Source organism: Podarcis bocagei (genome assembly GCF_964188305.1).
Source record: "Podarcis bocagei genome assembly, chromosome: 10".
Lineage (NCBI taxonomy): Eukaryota > Metazoa > Chordata > Lepidosauria > Squamata > Lacertidae > Podarcis > Podarcis bocagei.
In genome coordinates, this window is record NC_138135.1 from 35,309,335 (window position 1) to 35,332,852 (window position 23,518).

The 23,518-nt window shown below is 46.0% G+C and overlaps 2 protein-coding genes across 14 annotated transcripts in view; one reads left to right on the forward strand and one right to left on the reverse strand.

Moving 5' to 3' along the window:
* Nucleotides 1–11,904, reverse strand: LOC308595438 (suppressor of cytokine signaling 1-like). 8 transcript variants are annotated; one of them, XR_014012031.1, is made up of 5 exons: nt 11,810–11,904; nt 7,840–8,023; nt 5,369–5,520; nt 509–1,827; nt 1–267 (listed from the first exon to the last, which is right to left on the reverse strand). XR_014012031.1 is itself a non-coding variant. In XM_081209591.1 (4 exons), exon 4 carries the CDS (start codon nt 1,750–1,752, stop codon nt 1,135–1,137), a length of 618 nt encoding a protein of 205 aa, XP_081065717.1. In that variant the 5' UTR covers nt 1,753–1,827; nt 5,369–5,479; nt 7,840–7,892; nt 11,810–11,904; the 3' UTR covers nt 1–1,134. The 8 variants fall into 8 exon arrangements, 7 of the variants coding, with proteins under 7 accessions (XP_081065717.1, XP_081065715.1, XP_081065716.1 ...); XM_081209591.1 differs by having other exon boundaries at nt 1–1,827; nt 5,369–5,479; nt 7,840–7,892; XM_081209589.1 differs by having other exon boundaries at nt 1–1,827; nt 7,840–7,892.
* The window catches only part of SERHL2 (serine hydrolase like 2), a 22,335-nt gene continuing 10,329 nt past the window's right edge, over nt 11,513–23,518 (forward strand). Inside the window, exons 1-4 of one of the 6 annotated variants that reach the window (XM_081209564.1) lie at nt 11,513–11,594; nt 15,211–15,362; nt 22,617–22,766; nt 23,194–23,307. In XM_081209564.1, the coding sequence (XP_081065690.1) occupies nt 22,619–22,766; nt 23,194–23,307 (262 nt within the window). In that variant the 5' untranslated portion in view covers nt 11,513–11,594; nt 15,211–15,362; nt 22,617–22,618. Of the gene's footprint in view, nt 11,595–15,210; nt 15,363–20,035; nt 20,197–20,252; nt 20,635–22,616; nt 22,767–23,193; nt 23,308–23,518 lie in introns of those variants that run through there. The other 5 variants (XM_081209565.1, XM_081209563.1, XM_081209562.1 and 2 more) reach the window with 5 other exon arrangements.

The window sequence follows — 23,518 nt, forward strand, 5'->3', positions numbered from 1 at the left end:
GGCACCCTTTTAATTACTGCAGATTAAGACAATTACTAAAATATTATTATACTGCGGTCCTATATAGTATGTCCATTTGGATGTTCAATCTGAGTTCCGTGGGGCTTGTCCCCAGGTAAGGTGGTCTAGGATTATAGTCTGAGCAAGTGAAAACCTCTACTTACCCTTTTCCTCTGAATATGCACCTTTTTCATTTCTTATTCTCGACTGAATCCCTTGTACACTGGCTACCACTTGTTTTAGGTAGTGGGGGGTTGGTTGGTTTTACTTTAATCTGATATACAGTGGTACCTCGGGTTAAGTACTTAATTTGTTCTGGAGGTCCGTTCTTAAACTGGAACTGTTCTTAACTTGAAGCACCACTTTAGCTAATGGGGCCTCCTGCTGCCGCCGCCTCTGGAGCACGATTTCTGTTCTCATCCTGAAGCAAAGTTCTTAACCCAAGGTACTATTTCTAGGTTAGTGGAGTCTGTAACCTGAAGCGTATGTAACCTGAAGTGTATGTAACCTGAGGTACCACTGTAGATTCTTTGTAATTTTCATTAAATTCCTCCATTTTTCCACAAGTGTGAATACCAAATACAATAATCTTGACTATTGTATTAAAGACTCACATTTTTCTTATAAAATAATGCTAATCTTAAGCCAAATAATGGAGTTGCTGGGAAGTGCTAAAATAAAAGCCTTCTTCTTCCTACCCTGACACAATGAGGACAGTACCCAGTGGGAAGGAGAATTTAGGGAGATGCATGGAGGAGAAAGGCTACACACTGCTGAACCTGTCCCACTGAGAAGGCGGCTTGGTTGCAAGTATAACAGTGCTATCTTCTACATGTCAACTCAAAGTGAGTTTTGTTGAGCTCAATGAAGCTTACTCGCAGGTAAGTGGTAGCAGCTTAAGTTTTCCAATAATCTCCCATATACACAGAGCAGTGCCTCTCTGGTTCTAGAGATCAGCATTCAACCTCTACGCCCTATCTCAGCATCAGATCTCTGAAACCAAGTTTCAACGTTCCATCAGGAAAGACTGGCTTAGGCAGCTGGAATACTAAGTTGCGGATGAAAGGCAATGTTTACCTCTAGCCTATAAAAGGAAATTGAAACAGACCCTAAGAATTCAGGAAAAGCAATGACTCATTCTGTTAGCGCATTGGCGTCATCAATATTTGCATATTTTTGCCCGCCACACACATTTTGGCATTTCTGTTGCCAGTGAAGAGGTAGAGTCCAACAACTGGAAGCAGGTAAGGCGCGTTGGCAGAGTTCCTGCAGCGTGGACACAGCCCTATGCTCCTTGCAGAGGGGCTCAGAAAATACTACAGGAGCTTCTCCCATTGCATCACAGTGGAGTGGTTTAGTCCTGGTTCCTGCCACCACTAGTTCAAGCAACCTCAGTACGCAGTCCGAAAACCAGTCCTTCAGCCAAAAGTAGCCTTTGCGGAAAGAGATCCGGAGGCTGACGGGTCCAGACGGCATGCGGACGCTGAGGCTGAAAAGGCAGTTTCCCTGAGAGCTGTCTCGCAGCAAGTAGGTCCCCACCGGCTCTTGCAGTAACCTAGCATGGGCCTCATGAACAGACAAAGGGCCCCAGTAAAATCCACTGGCCTGCAGGAGGCCAAGCGACCGTTCCACCACTTCCCATTCACGATCACGAAATGCACGGTAGTGAGACAGCAATCTGGTTGATGTTGGGCTAAAAGGAGACTCTTGGTGTTGCCTCTGTGAAGCGGAAAAGCTGCCGAGTTTGTTCATCTGCCTTCTCTCCGATCATCTCTCAGAAAGCCTGCAAAGCACAGGAAGATGCCACCACTGTCTTTATATTCAGTCCTGCGAATACACACACACACACAAATGAGAGGGTAAGTTCTGGGCCCTTACTTGGGCAAAAGGAAGGGATGAATTGAAGGTAAGCAATGGCATATCAAAGACAGAAGCAGCTGTATCTAAATACCACTGTAAAAACCAAACAAACAGAAAATTATGTAGTTTATTTCCCTACCCCCAGAAGTCCACACTTGCTTTGCACTGGGGAAACAATTGGAGTTTACCCTATTTTGCACCCCATAGGATGCACTGGCCCATAGGACGCACCTAGTTGTTTTTTTTTGGGGGGGGAATAAAGAAAAAAAAATATTTCCTCCCCCAGGTGCGGGGCTGGAAGAACTAGGTCAGGGAACAGCGGGAAGGCGCGCTCCGCCTCCCCGCTGTTCCCCGAGCTTGTGGGGCTGGCGATGGGGAGAAGTGCGCTGAGCCCGGGACTGCAGGCAGCTCTGTGCAACCCTCGGAGCCGGTCTCCCGAGGGTTGCGCAGAGCTTCCTGAAGCCTGGAGAGCGAGAGGGGTCGGTGCACAGGGGTCGCTCCAGGCTTCAGCGAAAGCCTGCATTCGCCCCATAGGACGCAGACACATTTCCCCCTCATTTTTGGAGGGGAAAAAGTGCGTCCTATAGGGCAAAAAATACGGTAAATCATAAACATCTGAAGGGTACCAAGCTAGTCAAAGCAGCCATGTTAGTCTCTTGCAGCAAATGGCAGCAAATAACGATTATTTCAACATGGTTGCTTGCAGTGTTCTGGCATGACTAACGATAGTTATGAATTGTACCAAAATAGCTCATAGCTGCCCCACTCCCAGCTTCTGGCAGAACTTGAAGTTTCCACTGTCCTTTGGAATTTTAACACACATTTCAGAATAATTTCTCCACATTTCCAAGAACCATCAAACTCTTTTCTTAATGTCTCATATCATGGTGTAAATAAATAAACAATAAATTATTTTGTTAAAACTTTTTTTTTTAAGTGTATGTTGCTTCAAACCAGGAAAGGATCTGGAGCAGCTTTATTATTATTTAATACAGCTGTTTTGTGCAACAGCACTTCTGTGCAACAGTAACATTTTAAAAATAAAAATGCCTTGAATGTGCCTTCCGTAACAACCGGTGAAAAAGAGAAGGCCACATCCTTCCCTTTGGGTTGATGGAAACACTATGGAAGCAAGGGGTGTGGCAATAGAAAAACATCACCACACATTTAAATACCCCACGCAATGCACAGTGTGTTCATGGGCAAGTAGCATGTGGTCTTACACTGGGTTTTCTTCCTTTATTGAGATTTATCTGTGGTTTGGGAAAATCCAAATTTAGTGGGGAGAAGTAGTAGCTGTCACTAGGATGAGGATGCTGTGGAGAGAGAAACACACACACACACACACACACACGTTGCTTCAATCCACATTAAACTTCCATGTGGGTGAGCCCTTAGGCTGGGATTTGGCAGACCAAGGTTCAAATATCCACTCAGGAACCTCAGTGTATTACTGTCTCTCAACCTAATCTACCTCACAGGGTTGTTTTGAAGATACCGTATTTTTCCGTGTATAACACGACCCCATGTATAAGACGGCCCCTATTTTTTGGAGCCCTCAACAGTTGCTGAGCTTCTTTTGTAAGTTCGCTGAGCTGTTGAGCAGCTTTTCGGTGATCCTTCACTCTGGCTGACGGAACTGGTGCCGTAATACACCACATACTGACACTCACCAAATACTCTTCCTAAGCTGGGAAGAACAGGTAAGCAGCCTCCTCCCCAACGTTTCCCTGCTACTGCCGCAGCACCAGCCCTCGCTTACTTAGCATATTAACCCGTGTATAAGACGACCCTCAATTTATCACAAAAAAATTAAAAAAAAAGGTCGTCTTATACATGGAAAAATGTGATAAATTGTGCATGTATATAACACCCTGAGCTCCTTGAAGGAAGGTAGGATATAAGCTTCAGAGAAAGGAAAAGAAAAAAAAGGGCTTCTTACACCATTTGTCTTGGCCTATAGTATACTACAAGGGATTATATTTTTGAGATATTCTTAGCATGGGAGATGGATTAAAAAGGAAACAATGTGAGCCCATTAGCAATACTGATGTAAAATTAAAAGAGAATCTCTGGAGAGGAATCTAAAGCAAACATATTCACATCCTGGTGTTAGGGGAATGCTTTTGTGGGGCATCAAAAGAAGATAGATAGACAGACAGACAGACAGACAGCTTCTTTTATGGTTTTTGATGGTTCATGCCTACTCAAGGACACTGCAAAGGTCACAACTATTGCTCAGGGCAGAGTCTGAAATCAGTGGTCTCTGTGTGCACACACCAAAGGATGGAGAACAGTTTGAATTTTAGGAGTAAGAGAAAGAGTTCCAAATTTTGCAGCTGGTAGGCAAAAACCAAACTAGAGTGGTGATGAGGAGTTGCAAAATCAACCCAGATTCAACTTAAGACTCGTCCCACCTTGCATATTCGCAAATGAACAGATAGAAGTAGATCCTAAAACAAAATGTTGCAGTGTGAAAAGTTTGTATTCAGGATTCCTTCCAGCCACAGTTTTTTTCTAGGATACTCCATTCTATTACCACCACCCTCCTTCCCCTCCTCCACTCCATGCACACATACTCACCATCCTGTGACCACTGAACACGCTCCATCTTCACTGGGTTGTTGAAGAATTTTTTCTCTTTTAGTTTTTCCCCTGAAGTTGCTTTGCATGTTTGCAAAGCATGGGTTTCCCCTAGCCTGCTGACATGAATGGAGCCATTCTCCCCACCCCAAAAAGTTTCTTTGTACTTTTGCAAAACTTGGGTTTCCCCCCAAGCCTCCTGCTATCTCCCATTTTGCCTACATAAGGATTGTGATTCTGAGAAAATGTTCCTTTTCACACACGGCAATAAAAAAAACACAATTTCTCCAGTATTCTCTCCTTATAAGGGAACTGACCCAGAAGTGCATTAATTCTTGGGGATGTGAAAAAAGTTGCTGAAATTATGGAATTCAAGAGCAAAGAGAGAGAGGCCCTGCTCTGACCAAGCTGCAAATACTGAGTAGACGTGGGCTGCGCTGCAAAATCAGTTCCTGCCGCACAGTATGACTGGCACAAAGAACAGTTATATATGAACTGGGACTTTTGTACTCCCCATTTGCTCTCCTGATTGGGGCGGCAGGGGCAGGGAGAGAACCTGATACTACAAACAAAAAAGTAACTCCCAAAGTCTGACTCTAGACTGGAGCAGAAATGAAGTTTGCCAACTGAGAGGCATCTTATCACACAAAGATGATACTGAAAGTCCAAACTGTGAAGGTGAAGAATCTTAGCTAGCAAATTCTGCACTGTTCTGCACTGTTGCGTGTGTGTTGAGTTTTTATGCTGCTGTGCATCATCCTGATATTCTATGAGAGGGTGGTACATAAATACTTTAAAAAATAAACAAATAGCAAAAATGATAAGAGGGCCTAAAATACAGAAGCTGCAAACATTGAAAAGCATAGGAGGTACTAGGGGAGAAAGCAGCACAGCAGAACAGGAGAGAACATGCATTATCAAGTACCTTGAAAGCAGTTCTTGGAAGCGTGCTGACTCAAATTCGTATCAGAGGTTCTTCCTGCTAAGAGACTGTCAGCTCCCAAACGAAGTATAGCCATGAAGAGCGGCTGCCAGTCTATAATTAAACCGCCAGAGAAAGCCTGTGATATCTTCACACTGATTAAAAAGGCAGAGAGAGAAAACGATAGCACCTCCAAATGCATGTTACCTTTTTTTAGTTAGTTAGTTTAACAGTAATTATTATAAATGAATTATGTGATTGAAATAATCACATCTTGCAATGTTATGAGACATTTGATTATAAGTATAAAACAGCAATGAGGATCTAATCATGGTTATTTGAGGCAGTAATCTGTTCTATACAACCACTTCAATCTCAGAATGGGGTCAGCTGTCCTTACAGAAAGATAAGCATGGGCTCCACACTTAAGGAAAGATGCTACCTTTGACTTATTAATTGATGCCACTGGCATCAATGCACAAGGTAGGAATGCAGGAATCTCGGGGTTATGCATCAGTTCTGTGACCAAACAGGAACATTATAGGAATGTGTTGCCAATGCAGCCAAAGGAGGTTCATTTCTTTTATTTCTCAATCCGAACAAAATGGCAGATGGTTTATTCATCAAAATGTTAAGTTTTGCGAGTCTTAACATTCGAGTAAAGCATCTGGATCTTCCATTTTGGTTACAATGCAACACTCCTCATCGGTCTATGTTGGACAACTATTTAATACCGACAATAGTGTACCAAATTACACCCCACACTCATATTGTGACTGACCAGATTTTGTTACAAACTAATGCAAAGTGGTAAGTGGTGCTACTCTTGTATTGCCATACGTCAGGAAAATTCCTGACATGTCCTGGTTTTCGGGTGTAAAAATGGTGCCGGGGAAATTTTGCCAAACAGTCAAAATGTCAGAGAAAATCCAGATGTATGGCAATGCAATGGAAAAAGCAGCGTAAACAGCTCAAAATATCACTATTTTTGGGATAGGTTTCCCCAAAAAAACTTATTTTCTTTAAAAAAGCTCAACAATTTTACTTTTTTAATTTTACTTTTTGAAATATGGCAACCTTCCAGCTGCTCTTGAGAACATAGATATGTTCATATTCATTAGTCACCTGCTCTCAAAATACCAATATTATACCAAATGGATATAGTCCGAACTTCGCAAATCCAGATGACCCCACTTTTTCCACACAGGAACACAGAACATAGTAGCTCCAAATTATATCTTTTACTAAGGGAGAATTGACTCAAAATTCATGCCCAAGAAATCTCACCCTTCCCCTAACCCTTCCTAGCATCTTGCCCCCGCATTAATGGAACGGAAGCACTTTGGAGAACATAGAGCATCTCTGACTAGAACGCTATTTTAGGAATGCAGATAAAATGACAAAAATACTGACAATACAGCACATTTTAAGGAAAGGCAAAGGATGTTTTGAACAATGACTGCAATGGCACTTTTTGGGTTCCCCAATAAATTGGTATTCAGAGTCACGTGGGCTCCAATACTGGAAGTAACAGAGCTATCCTGACTAGGAGGAGCCGTTACAGCCATCCAAGGAGGCAGCCATTAATGTCACCTTGTAGTAGTGAATTGCGCTGTGAAGTCTTTCCTTTCGTCCGCCCTATATCTCCCAAGATTCAGATCTAATTTCACGAGAGAGGAAGAAAACACTTTCCCCAATCAAATCAATTTTCTAAACCAAAAATCTGCAAACATTTTAACTTCTCACAGGGGACTGTTTCTGTTGCCCTTTTCTGAACTTTCTCCAGCTCCACAAAACCCCTTTTGATGTGTAGCATCCAGTAGACAGTATTCCAAGCACTAAGCAGCAGTATTAGGTAACTGACCTCCTGCTCCAAACGATCCCATCCTTTGTGTCATATAATGCAATTACTCAGGAGTGACACAAGCAACATAAATATTAAGCATTCAGTAGTACCAGCGTACAGCCAAGAGCCCGCTAACAAATCCAGTATGACCATACATAGAAATTCCTAGATTTCAAAATATATTTATATTTAGAATAAAAACACTAGTTACAATGCCCCCTATATTACAGCACCTGCATTTTACAATTATTTTCCAATTACTTGGCAACTGAAGAGCAGTCTTCCAAGTGACCAACAAACGAACACTTGCTTTCATAGCAGATTATGTGTTTAAAACAGGGCATGGCAAAATAATACTAGGCAGTCATTTCTCAGGGATGCGTTTGTTACAAGATCCAGCACCGAGCACAGGACTGGATTAAAGGATCTCCAGTGCCCCATCCAGCTCCAATTTTATGCTTTTCTAAGCTTTGAAGAACTTCAAGGGGCTCACAGTGAACTAGCCTGGGTTTAGCAAGCCTATTCCAAGTGGGAGCCCCTGAAGTGGTAGCACAATGCACAGAGGCAACACCAACTGTTCTAAGTCACGTTGCAAAGACTTTAAAGCAACAATCAGATGCATACTTACTTAAGTGGAATATGTATCAGTGAAGAAAGAGGACCCTTCTTCCAAGTAAACATCTGGGGTAAGAAGACCAGAAAGAAGACCATTCAGAGGATGAAGAAAGTGGACACAGAGCATCTCTCTCTCACCCTCTTTGTAATATTAGAACCCACAGCCATCCAATGAACCTGAATGTTGGAATTGGCTCCTAAAAAGATGCAGCAATAACCACCAACTTTAAAAGAGAGTTAGGCAAATCCATGGAAGATACAATGGCTATTATCTCCAATTCCCAGGGTCAGCAAACTTTTTCAGCAGGGGGCCAGTCCACTGTCCCTCAGAGCTTGTGGGGAGCTGGACTATATTTGGGGGGGGGGGAAATAAATGAACAAATTCCTATGCCCCACAAATAACCCAGAGATGCATTTTAAATAAAAGGACACAATTCCATTCATGTAAAAACATGCTGATTCCCAGACCATCCACAGGCTGGATTTAGAAGGTGATTGGGCTGGATCCGGTCCCCAGGCCTTAGTTTGCCTACCCATGCCCAATACCAAAGGCATGGTCCCAATGACTAGGAAGCACAAGTGGGGAGTATCTCTTGCACTCAGGCCCTACTTGTTGTGAGCTTCCCATAAGCATCTGGTTGTCTACTGAGAACAGGAGACTGGACCAGACTGGTCTTGGGCCTGATCCTGCAGGGGCTCTTCTTGATTCGGCAACTGCCACCAGATTTCTAGAGCTTTCTAGGGTTAGCTGCTCTAAATCAAGTCCGGACTTCTAAATCAAGGGCACGGTGTTTGCAACACCAACATCTGTTCTTGTTTAACTACTTCTGCAGTCTCTCTTCATCGCCAGGAGCTATTAAAAAAGGCTTTGAGGTTAGCCACTGCTTCCTTCCCGAGATGTGACTCAAACAACCCGTTTGAAGCAGGCAGGGGTAACTAACTGCACAGCTTTCCATCGGAGGGGGGGGGGAGACAGAAGAGGGGGGAACCAGGTCTCTTTCCCGCCGCCAGATCAGCTCGCAGGAACACCCCCCCCCCCACTAATTGGTCCCAGCTGCGGATCCTTCCGCGGCATTCCTGCCTGCCTTGGCGGCGCCCGGGCAGCCGAACGCTTTGTCTGCGGGGCTGGCGGCTGACCCCGCGGGCTTCAGGGCGCCTTCCAGGGCAGGAGGGGAGCCGGGCGCAGCGTTTGCGTGCTTCGGCAGCGATCCGAAAGCCTTGCGCGGGAAAACAGCAGCAACACTTAGGAGAACGGCCAGTTTTGTCAGATATAGGGCTGGATTCAGACTAAGTCCATTGAACTTAGGTCCCAGTCAGGATTTAACACATAGGCGCCGACTCCATGGGGCTTGAGGGGGCCCGAGCCCCCTCAAAAATTCGTTTGGGGGGGCTCAGCCCCCCCAATAATCTCGGGCGGCGGTGGGCGCGTCCGCGGCTTTTATAGGGCGCCTGGCGCGCACCAGCTCGATAACGGGCACCGGCGCGGCGGGGGGCGCCGGGCCGGGGGAGGGGGGCGGCCGGCCTGTCTCCTTGGCAACCCCATTGAGCAGCGCCGGCTCCCCCGGGAGGGCCATCCCCCCGCGCCGCCGATCGCCAACACCGCCGACGCTGTGGCTGCCCGAGCCCGAGCCTGAGCCTGAGCCCGACCCGAAGCCCGAGCCCGAGCCTGAGCCCGAGCCCAAGCCCGTCAGTCAGTCAGTCAGGAAGGAAGGAAGGAGAAATGGGGAGGGAGACGAGGGAGGAAAATTGCGCGCAGGGTGAAGAAAGGAGAAGGGCGAACGAGACGAGCTTCCAACCCAAAAAAGGGCTGGAAGACTGGGAGGATGCAGGATCGGGAAAGAAAGCGACGCCTTCCCCGCCCGCGACGTCGCCCGCTTGTCATTGGCAGCGCAGCGGGCGCCCAGAGGGGCTGGGCACCGGCGCAGGGCCGCTCCGCAGCCGCGGAGGACAGCTGCGCGGCTAGCAAGGTGCGCCGCGTAGAGCGCGGCCCTTGTGTGGCCCGGTGGCCAGGCAAGCTCGGGCGGGGACCCCCATGCGAATCTAAGACGGGAGAAGAGGGCAGAGCAAAGGGGGTCCCTTCCCCAACCTCCGGCTCTGAGACTTCCCTGCGCCCCAGAAAAGCGAAAGGATTTTCTCTTCTTCTTTTTTTATAAATATTTTATTAAGTTTTCAAATACAAAGTTAGAAACATACACTGAAGAAAAAAGTAAAAGAACAAGAAAAAGAAAAAAAGAAAAAGAAGAAAAGAAAACCAACCATTCAACACATTTTTTATATAACTAACTGGACTTCCTCGCATCTCCCTTACCCTGCATTCTTTATAATAAAGATATCAGCAAATTATTACCTTGTTTCGTACCTTATTTTGTACTTTTCAAATACTATACCTCTAAATTTAACATACTTTTCATCAGTTACTTATATCTTAAATTAAACATAGTATTACCTTAGATTTTGACCTTTTCTTACTTAAAATATAATTTCCTGTTTCCCAAATCTAATTGCTGAAGCTATAGTTTCCGAATCGTGTAAATTTTTAACATTCATACAACTTATATTGTTTTTGTAAATAGTCCTTAAATTTTTTCCAGTCCTCTTCCGTTGTTTCTTCTCCCAAATCTCGGATTCTGCCAGTCATTTCAGCCAGTTCCATGTAGTCCATCAATTGCGTCTGCCACTCTTCCAGTGTGGGCAAATCTTGTGTCTTCCAATATTTTGCGATAAGTATTCTTGCTGCTGTAGTTGCATACATAAAGAAAGTTCTATCCTTCTTTAACACTTTCTGGCCAACAATGCCCAAGAGGAAGGCCTCTGGTTTCTTGGGAAAGGTATACTTAAATACCTTTTTTAACTCATTATAGATCATTTCCCAGAAGGCCTTCACTTTTGGAAAAGTCCACCAGAGGTGAAAGAATGTCCCTTCAGCCTCCTTACATTTCCAACATTTATTATCAGACAGGTGATATATTTTTGCAAGCTTGACTGGGGTCATGTACCACCTATAAATCATTTTCATAATATTTTCCTTCAAGGCATTACATGCCGTGAATTTCATTCCGGTGGTCCATAACCTTTCCCAGTCCTCAAACATGATGTTATACCCAATATCCTGAGCCCATTTTATCATGGCTGATTTGACTGTCTCATCCTGAGTGATTTTCTCTTCAACCTGCCCTCCATCCTCTTGCAGAAAACTCTTTGCCTGCCCTGCCCGTATCTTGTTTTTGCTTTTTAATTCCACACACGCACCCTTCGGACTTCGTGGCAATCGGGCGCGCGGGTGCGTTTCCTAAGAGAGTGAGGACCCCCGCCTCCTCCCCACCTGCTCCCTCGCCAGCCAGCCAGCCGCGCGCCCTATCCGGAGAGCCCCGGCCGTCCCCGTCACGCAATCGGTTGGATCTCCCTTCAGCAGGCCGTGCTCACAACTCGGCCCAGGGACCCCCAGCAGCGGATCTCCGGCTCAGCTGAAGAATCCGGCAACAAGCCCCCTCCTCCCCAATCACTCCGCCGAAATACGCTCCAAAACCCCCCAGATAGTCCGCCGGCCGCCAAGTCTGGTGGCGCCCTGAGCGAGGGTCTCTCCCCAACACCGCCACCTCGAACTGCGTTCTCCCGGCTACCCGAGCGAACCAGCGGCAGGACCCCGGTATGGGCCCCCCCAATATTTTTTATAAGTCAGCGCCCCTGATTTAACATCAGCACCTTCGATTTCAAGGAGACCCAACCTTAGCTTGCTTGCACCCGGATCCTAAGCACGGCTACTCTCTAGTAAGTCTTATGAATTCAATGGGGATTCCTCCCAGGTATGTGGGGTTAAGTTTGAAGCTTCAGTCTGGCTCTTACCTTCATGACGTCGGTGGCTTAACTGGTAGGGGAACTAGATATTCCCTATAGCCCCCCCCAAATCTCCGCTTCCAGTCGCCCCCCCCCACCCGTCTTCCCTGAAGCAGCTCAAAAAAACAAAAGGAACTTTGCGTACTTACTTCATTGCACTTTGCTACAAAGCAGGCGAATCTTTTCTTGCTGGAGAACCCTGAAAGGTTTGAGCATGGAGAAAGAAATGTACTCAGTTTGCAAACCCCCACCAAACCTCTCGATTTCTTTTTGCAGCGAAGGGTGGGAGAAAAAAGCCCCCCCCCCAAAAAAAAAATCGAGTAATTAAAAAAATAAGACAAGGAACCAAATGAAGAGTCAGATTTGGGAAGTGCGGAGCTCTTCCGAGCCAGAGCAACGCGCAGCTCCAGCTCCGGGCACGCGGGCTTCCCGGCGGAGGAGGGGTGCGGGGGCGCAGCAGTTTTGCAACGCGTCGCGTGCGGGAAGCTTGCGCGCTGCCCAAGGAACCGGCCTCCAAGTTCCTTGTTCCAGGAATGGGCACTTAAGGGACAACTCGCAATTGCCCCCCTTACTCAGAAACGCAGAGGAGGGGGGCTTCTTCTTCTCTGCTCCGCTTCTTCTCCCCGCCCGTGTGACGCAACAGAAGGTGCCCATTAATGCAAAATCAAAAGAACATGTTCGAAATGAGGGGAAATGCTTGCATTAATGACCGCCAGTTGATAATTAGCATTTCCACTGCACGGATTTCGGCGCAGAAGCAGGGCCCGTCAAGAGTTCCAGCCCCATCTGAGAAACTTCCATTCATTTTGTACAATGCAGAGTTCTCTTGTTCGGCCATTCCTCCCAAGAGCTCAAGGCAACATACAGGGTCTCTCTCTCTCTCTCTCTCTCTCTCTCTCTCTCTCTCTCTCTCTCACACACTCTCACACACACACACACACTCTTTATCATCTTCACAACAATCCTGTGTTAAGTGAAGAGAGCAATTGGCCCAAGGCCATCTGTCCTAGTGCCTGATGCTCTGTGGCACTTGAGGCTGCTTCAGAGCGTGGCAAGCAAAATCCTACAAGCTACAAAAGCAAATTTAATGCCAAGGATTAGAAACCGGTAGCTGTTTACTCGTTTGCTTTTTAATGATTCAATCGATAAATTAATTCAGTTTAAATACATTTATTAACTACTCTGTATTTTTAGCCCACATATTTTTAGCCCACCTTTCAATGTTTTTTATTTAAATGATCAATGGGGGGCTTCCAACAACATCCTTAAAAAAACGAATCTGGGCAGCGGGGCAGCGGCAGGACAGGGAAGGTCCTATCTTCTTAACCATATGACGGGTCATCAGAGCCAGAGCAAGTCAAGCCTTACTAGGCAGAGAGTTCCGTACTGTCGCTCTTGCCACAAAGAGCACCTTATCCTATGTACCTGCTGGATGTGCTGGCTCAGCCAGGGTCAGGACCAAGCGAAGAGGCTGCCCTGCTGGTCTTAAAGAGCAGGGAGCCTGATAAGGGAGAAGGCAGCATTTTAAGTATTTGTAGTCTGCTTTTCACTCCAGTCCCAAGGCAGCAGACAGTAACATTAAAAGCACAATTACCATAATATTAGTAGCAATCAAAAATAAAATCAGCAGCAAAAGGAAAAATAAATAGAATAATATAATGGACCCAAGTTGTTTTCAGCTTTAAAGGGTTAAAAAATCAGCACTTTGAATTGTGCCTGGAAACAATCCAGAAGCTGATGCAGCTATTCTAACAGAGGTGTAATGTGCCCCCTCCCCAAGAACTAGCTCCTGGTAACATACTACAGTGGTACCTCGGGTTACATACGCTTCAGGTTACAGACTCCGCTAACCCAGAAATAATACCTCAGGTTAATAACTTTGCTTCAGGATTAGAACAGAAATCGTTCTCCTGCGGTACGGCGGCAGCAGGAGGCCCCATTAGCTAAAGTGGTGCTTCAGGTTAAGAACAGTTTCAGGTTAAGAACGAACCTCCGGAACGAATTAAGTACCTAACCTGAGGTACTACTGTATCAGATTCTGGGCCAGTGGCCCATGCCTGGATGTTTTTCAGAGGTGGTCCATGTAGAGCACATTGCAGTAATCTGGTCTTGATAGAACAGAAGGGGGTGTCACAATGGATAGCTCCAGGGCTTCTTTTTCAGCCAGAACTCAGCTCCGTCACCTCTCAAGTGGGTGCCATTGTGATTCTAAGAAAACAAGGGAGGTGTTCATGGAGAGTTCTGGCATCTCTTTTTCTAGAAAATTGGCACTAGATAGATCTGACTTCTCTAGGAACAGATGCAGTCCAGAGTGACCAAAAGCACTCTTGGCAGCAATCAAGAGCAGGAAAGAATTGAGGTTTTCGGGTGGTTGACTTTGTACCTCCTATGTATCCTTTCCACATCATCGGACTTCACAAACTGAGAAGTATTCATGACATGCAGTTGCTGAAGTTCTATCCACTGGATTTGCTCTAACTGTGGCATCCAAGTTGCACCAAATTGTACAGGGACTCAGGAAGTGGGGGGGGGGGAATGGGCAGAGATAAACTTTTCTCCCTCTCAGTATTACAACCCACAACCATCCAGTGAAGCTGAATGTTAGAAGATTCTGAACAGGCAAAAGGAAGTATTACTGTACCCAGAGCATAGTCAAACTAGAATTCATTACCGTAAGAGGTCCTAACATAAACTCTAGTCTAAGCCTCCTTGGATTCATAATGAGGTTTTCTCCATCTCTAGTCTCCATCACACCTACCATTTCATCACCCCAAGTTCTGCCTGGTGTTCTGTCAACCACCCAGGCCATTTCTTGATTCCAGAGATCAAGCACCTGCCAAGGAGTCATCAGATGGTTTCTGGGTTTCCATATGTTTCTACCCTACTTGTGCAATTGCTGCCTAGGATTTCGAGTCTCTGGATAAATTACCAAAAGCTAGAAATCTCAAAATAATACTGAAACACAATGCGCCTAAAATATGCTTGTTACCAGTGTATATGGTGTTGGTACTCACCATGAGGTTGTTATAATAAATGCCACACTTTTAACATTGGGGGGGGGGGAGTTGCGAGTACTGTATACCCTGGAGTACCTCCAGAAAAAAATCCCCACTGCTTGTAACATTTCCCAAACAAATATTATTTGGAATATATTCATAAAAATTGTAACACTGCTATATACCTGGGATTGTTTAAAAAAGAAAAGAGGGCTGTAGCTCTTTTTAATAAGTAGATTTAAACTACATCTTTCTCTTTACAGCTTCCTTTAAGAATCCTTATATTTTGGTAAGTGAAAGATTGAGCCAATTTTCCTCCTGCCAGGAAGCAGATTAGTGGGTCTTTTCACAGAAGCTCCTCCCCTCCTTCTCTAGGACAAAACCAGTTCATTAAGGAACTGTGACAAAGGCTTTCCAGGAAAGTGATTCCTTTTTGATGCTGGTGGAGAAAGAACCAAAGCCCATGACACACATTTCTCCCTGTCCAAATGGGTTACCATGCTTGTTTGATCCCTATGTCCCTATACAGGTCTGAAACCTACTTTTCTTTTCAGATAGGAAGCCCATCTGGAACCCAGATGGCTGGTGGGATTTTGCTGTGGTGCCAGAGTGGTCACGTATTGCTGGGGGTACTGAGGGATACACAGCACTGGCACCTTCCCCCCACACGTCTCAGAATCGTGGCACTTACTGTAACAACGTCATGGTGAGTATCGGCACATTTCCTCCCCACCCCCCGAAGAAAAGCACTGGGTATAGGGCAGGTAAAGAGAAAGCTGAGCAGAAAGAGGGCTTGCAAAACCCCAAGTAAAGCCCCTATATGGTGCTTTGTAAGCCCCAACAATCAGCTGATCATCAGTGCTTGCAAAACACAGGGCTGTGCCTTTGCCGGTTTAATTGTAGACCACATGGGCAAAAATGGGCCACCTGATGTCATTGTAATGCCAGATGATTGTTATGGAAACCTTTGCTTTTTGCTACTCTAATAATAATAATAATAATAATAATAATAATAATAATAATAATAATTTATTATTTGTACCCCGCCCATCTGGCTGGGTTTCCCCAGCCACTCTGGGCGGCTTCCACAGAGACCAAAAATACACTAAAATGTCACACGTTAAAAACTTCCCTGATGTCTTCTAAATGTCAGGTAGTTGTTTATCTCTTTGACATCTGAAGGGAGGGCGTTCCACAGGGCGGGCGCCACTATCAAGAAGGCCCTCTGTCTGGTTCCCTGTAACCTCACTTCTCGCAATGAGGGAACCGCCAGAAGGCCCTCGGTGCTGGATCTCAATGTCTGGGCTGAACGATGGGCGTGGAGACGCTCCTTCAGGTATACAGGACCGAGGCCGTTTAGGGCTTTAAAGGTCAGCACCAACACTTTGAATCGTGCTCGGAAACGTACTGGGAGCCAATGCAGATCTCTCAGGACCGGTGTTATGTGGTCCCAGCGGCCACTCCCAGTCACCAGTCTGGCTGCCGCATTCCGGATTAATTGCAGTTTCCGGGTCACCTTCAAAGGTAGCCCCACGTAGAGCGCATTGCTGTAGTCCAAGCGGGAGATAACTAGAGCATGCACCACTCTGGCGAGACAGTTTGCGGGCAGGTAGGGTCTTAGCCTGCGTACCAGGTGGAGCTGGTAGACAGCTGCCCTGGACACAGATTTGACCTGTGCCTCCATGGACAGCTGTGAGTCCAAAATGACTCCCAGGCTGCGCACCTGGTCCTTCAGGGGCACAGTTACCCCATTCAGGACCAGGGAGTCCCCCACACCCACCCGCCCCCTTTCCCCCAAAAACAGTACTTCTGTCTTGCCAGAATTCAACCTCAATCTGTTAGCCGCCATCCATCCTCCAATCCTCCAAATCCTCTTAATATTTTATTTGTGCTGGAGAACAGACTCCTGTCAGTCCAGTGCAGCTGACACCCCAAAACTAGTATGTTTAACCAGATCAGTAGGAGCACATGAGGAACTCTGTAGTTTCAGTAATATAGAGTATCCTAAACAATTCCTGGGAGGGAAAGAGGAAATCAGTGTTTTTCCAGAAAAGGGATTTTATTCATGGAGCAACTGCAAGATCAATTACCGAAAACTATCCCAGATGGGAGGGGGAAGCAGCAGTGAGCCAAATGCAGTATAGTGTACGTATATGGAGAGAAAAGGGTGAGAGCTGGCAGCACTGACAAGAGGGAGAAATGGAGAGAGGGAGAGGGGAAGAGGGTGCTGGTTGATTTTTAAACTTTCCTTCCTTGCAATTTGTCAAAAGCACTTCAGCAGAAGAGAGAACGGGGATCCTCCATGAGGGGGTAAATCCAAGGGCAAATGAAGCTCATGTTCCCAAATTGTAGCAAGAAAACACCATGGAGCACAGTGGTGCAAAGTCATCACCAAACAGTGGCTTCCAGGAGTAAGTTAGGCAAAGTGTCTATGGACCAGTTTGTCCAAAAATGTATGAAAGTCCAAAGGTTCATGAATTCCAGAGTTGCACTAAGCCAGTATTTGAAAAGGCCAGTCCAACAATGCATCTGTCAATATAAGTGCTTTTGAAATCCTGCTGCATTTGGAGAGGGGTGGTCCAAGGTCAGTTATGGACAAAAACCCCTGTTCCTCACTCTCAATACTGTAGAGAGGTTCTAGGCACTGGGTAGGTGCAAGTCTGGTGCTAGGTAGAAGATCACACAGAAGAGGTCAGGCCCTTGGTGTTCTCTATTAACCAGTGAGTATTATTTTGTCTGAATGGATGCAGAAGAGAAACTGGCCTTGCAATGTCTTGATAGTCAGCTGTGGGCAAGTTGTAGAGTGAGAGACAATATAGGAAAGCAAAAACACAATGGAGCTGAGCTAGTGTTCTCTAGCAGCAGATTATGTGTTTCTGAATGCCCACTGTTGGTTTGACCAAGGCATGAATTCAGGACCATCTTCAGCAGACTTGGAAACCTCTGTCTTCATGTCCTTCCCGTTTTATCTCCCTTCTGTTGTGTTTCAGATTGATAGTTACCGGTACTTAAAGCACCATGCACATTGATAGTGCTTTCATTATAATAATAATTTAATAATAATTTATTATTTATACCCCACCCATCTGGCTGAGTTTCCCCAGCCACTTTGGGAGGCTCCCAGTATAGTGCTGCCAGGTAGCCTTGCCGCCTTGAATAGCCATCTAGCCAGGGAAGGAGAAAGAAAAGTGTGCTCCCACCACCACCACCGCAGGTGACTACCCCAGGTAAAAACAAAAAGTGGGGCACAAGCAGTGGAGGGGAGGAGAAGAGGGATGTGGCCCCCCTCCCCCCAAGCAAGCACCTTGCTGAAGGCCCCCTCAAAGCTGGCAGCACCCCTGTTAGCCATTCAGAAAATGCTTTAATAATTAAGTTACCATGGAAACACATCACCAAACTTTCCACACTCTTTTAAGTCTGAAGCCCAGACCAGGTATTGCCTCAGGGCAACCTGCACTGAATAGCTCTATTCACAGGAGACAATCTGACTAAGGAGACTCACTCTGGCTAAGGGTAAGGCTGGCTCTGAATGCAGGAGATGTTGCTTCACAAGAGATTTCCTGTTGATGCTTAATCTGATGCTCCATCTGTTAAGTATATTACATTCTGTTAAGTATATTACATTCACTTTTCCGAGCCTGTTCCCTTAAATGAACATTGATTCCCTCGTTGATGATGTGATGCTTAGATCATTCAGCTTGTCCAGTAAAAATCATTTACTAGGATTATTTTGAATGAAGAGGTGTGTGGTATTCATTGCTTTCCAGTAAGGTCCGAGTTCCACTAAGAGCTGATTGACTTAGTGGAACTTGGATCTCATGGGAAAGCTGCTAAATACCGCACACACACCTGATCCATTCAAAATAATCTTTGCAAATGAATTTTACTAGGATTGATCTAGTTTTTAAAGTGTTGATTCAATGTCAGGCAACCTCTGAATTATTTGCCGGCTAAGCCTGATAGGTGATGTTTCTATGGACTATTAAGCTAGAGCTGTGTTTGTTCCAGAGCCTTGCTTGTCACAATTTCCTCTCAAATATTGTGGGGAACTGTGTATTTGTGCTAAACAAATGCGAATAGGAGAAACAAGAACTACTTTCCACACTGGTCTGCAGTCTTCGTTCTGGCCAGGCTGATGTGCCTTACCATAAATTCTGGGCCAACAGGAATTCAGAAGGTAAAGCTTTTCCTGGCATGCACAAGAAGCAGAGGACATTTCATCTGCTTCTGATGACACAACAATTAAAGGCAGCAGGCCAGGGCACTGCTACAAGAAAGCTGGCAGCTACAACTCCAGCTCAGAAATGAAAATGTTTCACGGGTTTTTGCTGCAAACAAGAGAATGGAGCCTTTTACTGTACCACTGTGGATTGGAAGCTGGTATGAATCCATAGTGACTTCTGGTGTTCCCCATCATTTTTTGCTTGCTAATTATAACGGGACAGCAATTATTCTACAGTATTCAACTTTCAAGGCTGAACTCACCTGTAGTGGCCACCAGGGGAGGCTACATTGGACCATTGGAGCTGTTAGCTTCAATTTATGTATTTTGTTAGGAGCAAAATGTCTCTCATTATGACAAGAAGGCTTGAATATACCCAGTAAACTGAGGTTTTGGATGCAGCGCTTATAGGGATAACAATGTGTATGCATAGGCACACACCCAGGTGTGTGAAGGCTAGGCTACCCAGTATCAGGGATGGAAACAGATAGTATCCAAACTGCAGCAGTTTAGTTCAGTCAGGGGAGCTAAAAAGGTGCATGGGGTCCTTATTTTTCCTACAGCAGGGAAACTATCAACCCTGGAGTGGGACATAGCTATAACGTCCCCAAAGGCCTCATTCTCCATCCTCTCAGATTTCCCAGGTCAGCCACTGTAGGCTCAAGGGAACAAAATTATTCGTAGAGAGCCAGGGACCCATTGCACCTTGGACACACACAGCTTCTGTCCAACAGACAGATAGTTGGACAGACAGCGCAAAACAGTGGAAATGTATAAACGAAGATGGTAAAATATTTTGCACATTTCAAGCTATACCAGTGACGAATGCTGATTTCAACCCATGATGTTCCTTGCTGCACCATTTCATACGCCAGCTTCCTTTCAGGCCCCTGGTCAAGATCAAACATCCCAGTTACAACTTACATTTTACAGGGCAACCCCATGCAATCATATTTACTGGAAAGCAAGTTTGGCAATGTTCAATGAGATTTCCTCCATGCGGTCTTAGCCTGTGCAAACTTACCTGGAAGTAAGCCCCGTGGAGCATAATGGGGCTTCCTTCCAAGTAAACATGCACAAGCTCGCGCTGTGACAATAGGATTCAATTCTTGCATAGGGTTGCATAGGACGCTCTCTGAATTCCAGAGCAAGGAAAAGGCAGAAGGAACGAGCGCCCGGTCCCTTTAAGAGCTGCAAGCTTGCTCTTTGCATCTCGCCGCACAGAGGGAAGTCTTTCTCTCTGGTTCCGGCAGCTGCAGATGGGGGAGAGAGTTGCTTTTCTTCGCACAGCTTGAAAGCCAGAGATCTGCGTCCCGCGGTGAGTGACTCGGCCGGATCATTGCAGCGGTCCCTTCGGGTCCGGTGCCTCGTACTTTCACGCCGTTACTTTCCCCCCTCTTAATTATTAAGCAGAGTTTTCAGCCTTCCACTTCGTTAATGCTCGACAGAGTTGGCGCTGGGTCAGCAGCTTTGGAGACGGGAGAAAGTCCCCTCCGTGGGCCTGTCCAGCTCTGTATTTCTAGTAGGAAAAATCCGACAGACACTTCTCGAGCCCTTCACGCGCATTATTGAGTGTTCAGGATTGTTAGGGGGCGACAAGGCAGGCCAAGGGCGGCACAACTTGTTGCAAAGTCCACCGAGTCTGACTCGACAATTCTCTGCTGGGGCTCTGTGTGAGACGCAATGGAGAAGAGGTTGCCTCTGAGCATGTGCAGCGACGGCCAACCCTGCCCTTCGCCACCGGAGCCATTCACCGGTACAGATTCAAAACTTTATTGTGCTTTATAGATCGTCCTGACCCCAGTGGGCTTGTTTTAGAAATTAAGCTTAATTAAGAAAATTAATGGGATATACGGGCACAGATGCGTGCAGTAAAAGTAGGTTAGTCAGTAGTCCTCCGAAGTTGTTTCCAGCATTGCATAAGGGTGTGAGAGGTCAACGAGTAAACAGGTAAACTGAGGCTGCTTTATCTTCTCATTTTCCTCCTCTCTTACACAATAACCATATAAGTACTGATGCAATAGCATTGATTCAAATATTTATTGGTAACTTTAGGCACCCGCAGTTAAACTTGTTTCTCAGTTTTGATGTCAGCTGTGCTCTATGGAGGGAGTGCATACTGCCCTTAACTTAAAAATACCATTTCCACTTAGACTGCTTTTTATAATAATAATAATTTGTTATTTATACCCCGCCCATGTGGCTGGGTTTCCCCAGCCACTCTGGGTGGCTCCCAAAAGAATTAAAAGCACAATAAAACATCAAACATTAAAAACTTTGCTAAACAGGGCTGTCCTCAGATGTCTTCTAAAAGTCAGATACTTATTTCCTTGACATCTGATGGGAGGGCATTCCACAAGGCAGGCGCCACCACCGATAAGGCCCTCTGCCTGGTTCCCTGTGACCTCACTTCTCGCAGGGAGGGAACCGCCAGAAGGCCCTCAGAGCTGGACCTCGGTGTCCAGGCAGAACGATGGGGGTGGAGACGCTCCTTCAGGTATACTGGGCTAAGGCCATTTAGGGCTTTAAAGGCCAGCACCAACACTTTGAATTGTGCTCGTAAATGTACTGGGTGTTTGAAGCAGGGGTCCTGTTTCCCACCTATGTTGGTTCTTGTGGGAAGGGAGTGGTGAGCCTGGGCAAAACAGACACCTAAAGGTTCCACCTCAGTGCCAGGCTTTGGTTTGAGGCAGCCTTGAAGAGCCTTCCAAATGGTTGATTGTGCAGTAAATTTTGCTTTCTAATGGCGTTTGTAGTGTGTGCGTGCGCCAGTGGTGGGCAAAGGGTGCACTGCAAATTGAGAATAAGACCCTGAATATTGAGACGAGACTTGAATATTGAGAAATGTCATCACTGTTCAATCAGCATCCCATAAATGTAGATGTCACTAGCAACATTTTGCTGTGTTTTTGTATGTGCTGCAAGCCATCCAGAGTGACTGGGGAAACCCAGCCAGATGGGCGGGGTATAAATAATAAAATTATTATCATCATCATTATTACAATCATCATCATTATTATTGGACTTGGCAGCCCCCATCAGTGGGTGAGTGTAATAGAATGTGGCTCATGTTGGCTGAGGCAGAGGCTTGATCACCTCTGATATGCTCAGAGACATTTTGTTGGGGTGTGGTGGGTCAGCCTTTGACCTTAAGCTAATCCTGGAAGCCCATCATCTTCTGTATGTTTCCTTGCCTGGCAATGAGCTGAGAAGCTTCTGGAACTTCGGGGAAGAGCAGCAGAAACTCAGTGAGTCAAGAAGCATTTAATCATTGTCAGGTTCCAAATATCCCTAGGGGCAGACCATCCCAATGGGTCCCTCATTCCTGCATCTTTCTGAAGGGGATGGAAAGAGGCAGCCAGCCAGACAAACCAGCGCTGCCTGATGTATTTGTTTCAGTGACTGGATGCCCGGGGCCAGAATCTGTTTATCGACTTTTTGTTTGTTTATTTATTACATTTATATGCCTCCTTTTCTCTCAAGGTGGTCAGATAGTTCTCCCCAATTTATTATCACAACAATCCTGCAATGTAGGTTAGGCTGAGAGATGGTGTGATTGGCCCAAGGTCACCCAGTGATTGGGGATTCAAACCCTGGTCTCCCAGGTCATAGTCCAACACTCTAACCGTTATGCCACACTGATCAGCGTTGGTGTCCAGTGGTTATGAGACATAGGTGAGACTGCCTTCTCTGGTAACACTATCATCACCAGGAGACGCTTCTGTTGTTTCATTTCAGACATGATCTCAGAGATGAAGTTAATGGTCCCCTGGGGCCACATCGCAGCCAAGGCATGGGGATCTCCACAAGGCCGCCCTGTCCTCTGTTTGCACGGGTGGCTGGACAATGCAAATACTTTCAACAGGCTCATCCCCTTACTCCCCAAAGGTAGGATTCGTCGTTGGGTCCTGTGTTGTTTATTCCTTTATTTGAACAGCTGGCTAACAATAGTTAGTTGTGGTGCACAAGTAACTTAATACAATGAAATTGTAGTACAGTGGTACCTCAGGTTAAGTACTTAATTCATTCTGGAGGTCTGTTCTTAACCTGAAACTGTTCTTAACATGAAGCACCACTTTAGCTAATGGGGCCTGCTGCTGCTGCCGCGCCGCTGGAGCACCATTTCTGTTCCCATCCTGAAGCAAACTTCTTAACCTGAGGTAATATTTCTGGGTTAGCGGAGTCTGTAACCTGAAGTGTCTGTAACCTGAAGCGTATATAACCTGAAGCGTATGTAACCCGAGGTACCACTGTATGTTATACAGGAGTGTGGTTTGGCACCTGACTTGTTTCCCTTCCCTTTGTTCTCTTTCAGATTGTTACTACATGGCCATTGATCTTGCAGGACACGGCCTGTCATCCCACCGCCCACCTGGGGCAATCTATCACTTCATGGATTATGTGGGTGATGTGCGCAGGGTAGCAGCAGGTGAGCCTGTTGGATTTGTTTGTAGCCTGTAGGCAATTTGAATTTCTCAATGGCCTGGCTCTATATTTCTCCTGGCTGCAGTCAAGACAGTTTCTCTCACACTTCCTGATCAGCCGAAGCCAGCAAGTTCTCCCCAACCCACTTTCAAGGCCAGACATAAAACTTTGCAGCCCTTGCTTTAATTAGACAGGCTCCAAAGCCTCTAAAATAA